The sequence below is a fragment of the Mugil cephalus genome, chromosome 6 (genome assembly GCF_022458985.1).
Source record: "Mugil cephalus isolate CIBA_MC_2020 chromosome 6, CIBA_Mcephalus_1.1, whole genome shotgun sequence".
In the NCBI taxonomy this organism is placed as follows: domain Eukaryota; kingdom Metazoa; phylum Chordata; class Actinopteri; order Mugiliformes; family Mugilidae; genus Mugil; species Mugil cephalus.
The window spans coordinates 20312179-20320030 of NC_061775.1; the positions used below are offsets into that span (position 1 = coordinate 20312179).

Sequence of the window (7852 nt, forward strand, 5' to 3'; positions counted from 1 at the left end):
CACACACAAAAGGGCATGCATATTCACATGCAAATCATTGATGTTTATTTAACCCCTCATCACCTTAGCCTCCGAAAGTGCGTGTGGAGGTTTTGGCTTATTTTTGACTATATAAAAAAAAAAAAAAAAAGTCAGAAAACGTCCTGTGAGTGTGTGTGCCTATTTTTACAGTTTTGCATGTTATAAGAGTGTAATGATTTTCTGGAAAGGCTCAAGTGAAATTACTGTAAAGACATTGTATTGTAACTGGGTTAAGTAGTTTCATTTAATTCATGGGTCTTCAACATGGGGTCCGTGACCCCTAGGGGGTCCGCGGTACTGTAGAGGGGTCGTAAAATCTTCGGTTGATTAGACATTTTTATATATATATTTTTTTTCAAAAGACAGCTCTTCAGTCATTCAACGATACAGGAGCCGTCTCAAAGTGGATACCCGTCAATCTGAGCCTCCTATCGCTGCTGAGCCAATCACAAGGCCACATATTACACGGTGACTCTGTCAGGTTCCCCGCAATTGGCCAAGAGCCTGTTCAGTCCCCAGGTGAAACACAGACGAATGCTACAATTTTAGCAGAAGAGAAGCTAACAGTGCAGCTCACTCTCATCAGCCAACTAAAATGGCTTGGTGATTCACTGTCCCTACTACATTTAGCTATCTTTAAAGTTAAAACTTGAATCTGCCAATTATTTTCTTTATCTGTCACCTCACTGTTGCACATGTTTGAAATAAAAAATGAATATTTGTACCCGTGTATTATTTGAATAGCCTAATATTGAATGTACAATGATAATAATAATGTATATTTATAAATAGCCTTGGTCAAGTTTGATATAGAACACACATAGTAGGTAGGGGGTCCCTACTTAATCTCTCCATCAGATTGGGGGTTTACTTAAAACAATTTTGGCTCTTTCTTTACTAAATGACTCATTGTCTGATGAGATCTGCCTGGTTAAAACCATGACTGCAAGTAATTCCAACGTGCATCAACTCAATGTACAGTCTGCACTAGTTCTACCACAACGTATTATGAAAGTATGCAGTATGAAAAGTAAAATTTGACATTATACTAAAACAATGGCAAATGGAATTCACAGAGTTGTCTTGAAGATGTTATACCACTCACCCAGGTACCTTCTTCCTTTCTAAATGACTGGTGGGCAATATCGGTTTCTATCTGTGGGCGGTGCACAGTTGAAACTCACATGATGAGTTAACAGCACAGACCATTCCTGAAATTAGCCAACGTTCGCATTGACTTGTTTGGTATCAGTTTGTTTTTTTTTCCCATGACCAGAAACTCTCCAGACTCAAGGCTCGACAAAGATGTTAAATCTGTACTGTAAGTGGCTGATTAATAGTGTCTTAGTCAGCCTCCCTTGTTTAGAGAGCTGCATGGAGTGGTCCCCGCCCACAGATGTTTCCTAAATAAAAAACTAAACTCCCCACCAGTCATCTAGAACTGAAGACGCTATGTAGATGACAGTGTGTGTGTGTGTCATCTATGTATTCACGAAAACCCATCGCTGTTTTAACTGTGCCCTTTAGGTACAGACGAAGTGACTGAGAATTCTCGTTATTCTGTTGCTGTATCTATATGGTCTAGGTCCCAAAAGTTTCCCTACAGAACACTGAATTGTTCTCCTGTTAGTGGTTTTAATGTTATGGCTGATCGGTGTATATCCTTGTAGTCTCTAATATAAAGTCGCTTTCCAGGCTTCAATATCTTCTAGTTTATGTTTAGTGATGATTTTGCTTCTTTGTTTGTCTTGAAGTATGTGAGGAATGCCCTCAACGTGTGTATGTTTACAATCAGGGTGAAACTGATGTGTGAGCTTTCCACTTTTTCTTACCTAATCGAGCTCAGTGTCAGATACTGAGCTAAACCTTAGACGTGAATTCCTCCCACTGCACTTGTTATTGTGGAGAATCGATACTAATGTGACCCAGTTCTGTTCCCGAAACAGGTTCAAACCAGATGTGACTCGGGGAACAGTTCCGATGGGAACGGATGACAAACGCAGGCACGCACATCTGCGCGGCTGCGAACCCGGTGTCCCACATAGCTCGGCGCTGGCTGCTATTTGTCAAGAAGGCACACAATAAAGGACAGATGCCTAATTGGGAACCGCTCCGCCGCGCGTAAATCATATAAATCACAGCCACAGTCAAAAACAAAAAACACACCACGCGTCGCGCATTCTGATATTTTTGTTCGGGGGGATTATCGATGTCTGTGCTTTGGATTTTTTCATGTTTTGTGTATAGACGCGCCCGTTTATACGCGGGGTTTCGTACGTAGCGCGCTTCTTTCCCGCTTTCCCCGCGTCTCTAACGTTACGAGGTGTAATATTTGCGCGAGTGTGCGAACATTGACAAACTCACCTCATTCCTCAGCGAGTGAAAGAAGCTCTTTGTCTATTGTACTGCAGGACAATGTGTATTGTGGCAGCCAGAATCAGATTTCTGCCCAAGCAGGTGTGTGTCTGTGTGTGTGTGTGCGTTTAGCCGGCGGCACAGTCTGTCTCCCTGCTGTCCTAATCCACTCACTTACCTGGAGTTTCTCCCAGGAGGGGCCTGGAGTCCTGCCAACACACACACACACACATACACATACACATACATATGTATATGAAAGCGTTAAGGCAGCTGGTTGAGTCTGGCCACATACCCATTAACTGAAGTGACATTTGTGCACATCTGTGTGTGTGTGTGTTTATGCGTATAAGGTAAGAGCACTTGGGAAGCTGCGGGTGGGTGGGGTGAAATCCATAAATCTTTCAGGTCCAAACAACAACTAAACAGCTATAAATAATGCAGGATTTTGTGCAATCATGACACCAAAAACAGAAACAGAAACGACTTCCACATATCTCGTCTTTTAATTTATGGAAGCCTTTACACCAGAGTTCTTTTTTTGGGCGCGATTGCGATGGCCCAAACGCGTTCTGGTTCATTTAAGTGATCTCAAATGGAGACTCGCTGCTTATATTTAACGGTGTTTTACTTCATTATTATCGCATCTGCTCAGGTGATGACGCAGGTGATGCATCCAGTGGTCGGATTCCGGGAAAGAAGGCCGCGGCTCCTCCTCCCCCTCCTCCTCCTCCTCCTCCTCACCAACGCCCGGTCTCTCCTCATCACCTCTCACCTCCACAGGTAAAGTAAACGAGTAAATCCTGCAGCGTCCCCTCAGCCGATTGAATGGCAGCAGCTGTTGGAGGCTCGCAGTGCAGTGACAGTGTTGGGGAATGTCTCCAAGCAGGTGTGTGGTTAAGAATGCATGACACTGCACAACAGAGGCAGATCCCACACATCAGCGCGTGCGAGCGCGTGCGGAGAGAGAGAAAGAGAGAGAGAGAGGGGGGATTATTTGGAAAGATCTGTTCTCGACGGCCGCATCGATTTTTTTGTCGGCTTTCATGCAGCCGTGCGTCCGTGCATTCTGCAGAGATGAATCTCTGACCGTTTTCCAATACTTTTTGGTTTATTTTACATCTCTGCTTTTTTTTTTTTTACCCCAACATTATGATGAGCTGCCCGGATTAATTACTGAGAACCCGGACGTGCAGGGGGATCGATCAGCTCATCATCACCTGCTGAGCTCAATATGACAACTTGGTTCCTAAATGACAGTTTAAACCTTCATCTCGCTCATTGAATATTGTATGAACCGTTTGCTGCTTTTCCTGAAACCTACTGGAAAGGCATAGTAGTTCTTTTTAGAGACACTAAAAAAAAAAAAAGTCATTTTCTGTGCATATAAACACATGTACATCGATCAGGCATAACATTATGACCACCTTCCTAATACTGTGTAGGTCTCCCTTGTGCCTCCTTTAGAGACATGGGCCTTCTGAGGGGGTCCTGTGGTGTCTGGCAACATAATGTTCTCAGTGGGGTCCTTTGGGTCCTAAGAGTTGAGGGGAGGGGCCCCTGTGGATCAGGCTTGTTCCAGTGCATCCCACAGATACTTTATGAGTTAGGGATCTAGTGAATTTGGAGGCCAGGTCAACACCTTGTGCTTGTTCTGTCTCCTTGATGGCAATCAAGGAGTGTAATTGCTATAGGGTGGGGGGGGGGGGGTCTTGTCTGGTCTAGGTGGGTGGTATGTGTCTAAGTAACATCCACACTAATTCCAGGTTCAAAAGATTCCCAGTACAACACTGAGTTGTTACAAGTTCCTCCATAATATTCACTTCTCCTGTGTGGTTTTGTGTACTTCTCGGTGGTTTTAATGTTGTGGCTGATCGGTGTACATACACTTCATGCCTGCAGACTTTACTTCACATAAACCTACAGTACCGGTGTTTTATTTCAGAATTTATAGTATATTTTTTCTCAGGTGCCCGTTAAGGCCTCGGCCCCCGCGGTGACTGTCGACCCTCTGACCCTGGTGACCCTGCTGCTTCTGCTGCTGTCGCCATGGGAACCACGCTGACCACACAGAGGCAGGTTCTGCGATGGACAGAGACAGAAAGGCAGCCACACGCTGTGTGTTTTGTGGTGTCGTTGGGATACTTTTCTGTAAGCGCAGCTCGACCGCTCTGATTGTTTTGGGGTTTGTTGTGGCCTAGCCGGCGGGACAAGCTCTTATTTTGACGGCTGCAGGTGCGCAGTATGAATTTTTTGTATTACCTGTACTGACCTCTACATGTGTTTATTTGTATTTAACTCTGATAGGTTAGACTGCACAGCACTACTGACTTTTTTTTGTTTTTTTGTTTTTGGACGAAAGATGTAAATACAAATATATATATATTATATATTTATACGAAAAAATGTCTATAGATAAAAAGAATTGATGTGTAAATAGAGATTAATATAGAACAGAGAAGACTTGGACGTTAAGGGATGTTTGGTTAGGTTTGACCTTTACATGATGTATCTCCCACTGAGATTTGAGAAGATGCAGCAATAGTTCAAGCGGAAGACCTTCACTTGTAATACTCCAGTGTTTTAATAACAAAGGCACACCAGCGAGGATATATTAATATGAAAAGAAACTGCCTGGGCATGTTCTTAAAAGGCGAAGCAGCCAATTATGTGATTGTTCAGACCATATGGTCATGCTGTGTAATGAAGGTTTTGACGGTTTGGTCTGTCAGTTTGTGCAGACTTAAGCCAAACCAGCACTTTTTCCTTCACGAAAAACATTGTCAACGCAAGACGGGGAATTTTTTTTTATATTTCTGCAGGAAGCACACTGAGCGTTTTAACTGTGTAACACTTAAATGACAAATTAATTCCTCCAAAAATTGCTCTTAAATAGCAGATTTGTCTCCCAGAAAAACTGCCCTCTGGTCATTTGTCTTCTCTAGGCATAGGATTTTATTTTTTTTTGCAGTGTGCAAAATTATAAAGGGACTATAGGGAAGGGTTAGCAGCCCTCAGCTCTGCCTCAGTTACACTCCCTCGACGGGAAGCTCTGTTAAAGTTTATATCCTGAACAGTGAAAAGCATATAAGACGAGAAAAGAGGCAGGAACCACCATCTGCACGGACGGTGAATAATTTGACACCTCGGTGTCTTATGCAAAAACTGTCATGCGCTTTCAAAAGCTGGCTGGCCTCCAAGTGTGTGTTTAATTAAACCTGCTGTCTCCTACAATGAGGTAATGTATAAGACCATCCAACTGAACACTTAAAGGTTTTTATTTTTTGGTTTGTTTTGTTTGTTTGAGTCTGTTAACAGCTCGTCTCCAGTGAAGACAAGCGATGGCGTACCAAGAGAGCTCCGGAGCCACAGCTGAGCTCCGATCCAAACGTATGAATAAAATGTAATTCATATTAATTAGCGTTGTCAAGTTCTCCCAGAACAGCTGAACTGCACACAACAGCAGGACAGAGAACAGGAAATACTGATTAAATACATACAAATGAACCAACTGAAGGACGCTGTATGCATTTCTGTCAGTGGGACCTTTTCCTCTTAGATGCATCACACTGCTCCTGCATGACCGGCTCAGATGTAAGTAAGAACTGGACTATTTTTTGTTTTTCCTTAGGTTTCACGTCGTAGATTACATCACAGTAATTGCTGTCATTGATTATGAGCTGTAAAACTTCTACAAATGCGTCCGCCTTCGTCACCTGACAGAGTTTATTCACGAGGGAATGTGACTGACGGATGAGCCAACTTAAGACATACCATTAAGAGCTTAAGTGTGTGAGTTATCTGGGCAGCGAGCCCAAATAGCATCTTAAGCAGCAGGGTGCTTTTACAACCCTAATCTTCAAACGGACGAAGATCCCTGTTTAAACGTATATATAATGAGAGGAGATTCTGCATTCAAGCCAACCCTTCCGTCTGTCGCAGCTCCTTCCAGACGACCGTGTATGTAAGCAAACCCCCCCCAAAACACGCAAATTCACAAACATGCCTGTTTAGACGTCTTAAGCAGGGTGCGTGTAAAATTAATCTTTGTGTATTTTTGTTATTTCTCACACTGCGGTAAGGCCAGGGTTTGATGAGGATTTATTAAACACTAAATGCAAAAAGATATAAGGAGAGAGTTTTGCTATCTGGGTGTTGATGATAGAGGTGTTAATACGGTGTTACAAGTCATCGCTCTGTGGTCGCTTGCTTACTGCACGCAGCTGTGCATCACGAGACGAGGTGTCGGGGAGTCTTTTGTAGTGACAGATGTGTGAACCTTGTCACTGTACATCTGTAGATGAGTTTAAAATTTTCATAACAAGTTTAAATTAGCGCAGAAATTACACTCTGTTCCTTCTCCGCTGTGCAGCGATGAGGGCTCTGTTCTCTTTCAGGCACACTGGTGCGCCTGGAGCTAGCTGCCATTGTTAAGTAACGCCAATAAATCTGCTTTATCAGAGTCTAATAGACCTGTTAGTAAATCTAACTCGACAAAACGCCGGACGGGGCGCACTGAACGACCTGTGGTTTCTCTCATCCTGAAAACCTGTATTCTAATGTAAACTAAACCCCTGTCTATGATGTGGAGCTTACTAGTGTAACACACTGTGTCCTGCTACTCTGTCGTGGCTTTAATCTACAGTTTGATGTCTTTAATAATAAACTATGTTTTCAAATATATATTGAAACTTTGTCCTTCATACGGGCTGCTGTGGACGTCTTAGCGGAAGATGCAGTGGGATCCATGAGCAGAACTGAAACAGAAGTGGGAAGTAGAAAATATGATCTCACTCAATGGAATGCATTAATTTCCAGTTGCACTGTAGCATAAATTAACCCCTTAAAGGCCTGGAACTACCGGCAATGACCAAAATGTTGCCCCTGAACACACAGTAGAGAATACAGTCGACAGCTAGCGGGGCTGGAACACACGGTCCGAGAGAAGATAAGTCTCCATACCAGCAGGTGGCAGTAGCCTGTATTTATCATTCAAAGTGGGAAATCGGAAGTAGTGATGCTCGATACCACAGATTTCCTTTCCGTTCTGATACTGAGTAATACCCTGGCTGGTATCCAATACTGATACTTTATGTAAATGTACCCAAATGAGTCTGGTAAATCTAAAAAAAACAAATAAAAAACGGCTTTAATGATCCACGCATTACTTTGTCACCATAACTTTGTTGCACATAAAAGTAAACACTCATAAAACCACAAGAAAGATAAATAAAATGAGGTTAAATTACAGTAACATAAAAAATAAGCAGTGTTATCAAAAAAATGTAGAGAATTAGCATTAAAAGTGTCCAAGGTGATGTGGATGTTTGGCCAGTTGCAAAGCAACAGTGGTGCGGATCGTGTCGTCATGGTGTTTCTTTATCGGCTGAGTGAGGGATGTAAATACATTAAGAATACAAGGCATCAGAGTAATTTATTTATTTTAAACTCTGGAGTATATTGAGGTAGCGGCCTC

At 42.8% G+C, this 7852-nt stretch overlaps 1 protein-coding gene across 1 annotated transcript in view; it reads left to right on the forward strand.

The window, feature by feature from the left end:
- Positions 1 to 7059, forward strand: part of LOC125009397 (glypican-5-like) — a 56151-nt gene extending 49092 nt beyond the window's left edge. Inside the window, exons 10-11 of the mRNA XM_047587325.1 lie at positions 3032 to 3159; positions 4346 to 7059. Coding sequence (XP_047443281.1) covers positions 3032 to 3159; positions 4346 to 4441 — 224 coding nt within the window. The 3' untranslated portion in view covers positions 4442 to 7059. The remainder of the gene's footprint in view (positions 1 to 3031; positions 3160 to 4345) is intronic.
- The last annotated feature ends 793 nt before the right edge of the window (positions 7060 to 7852 follow it).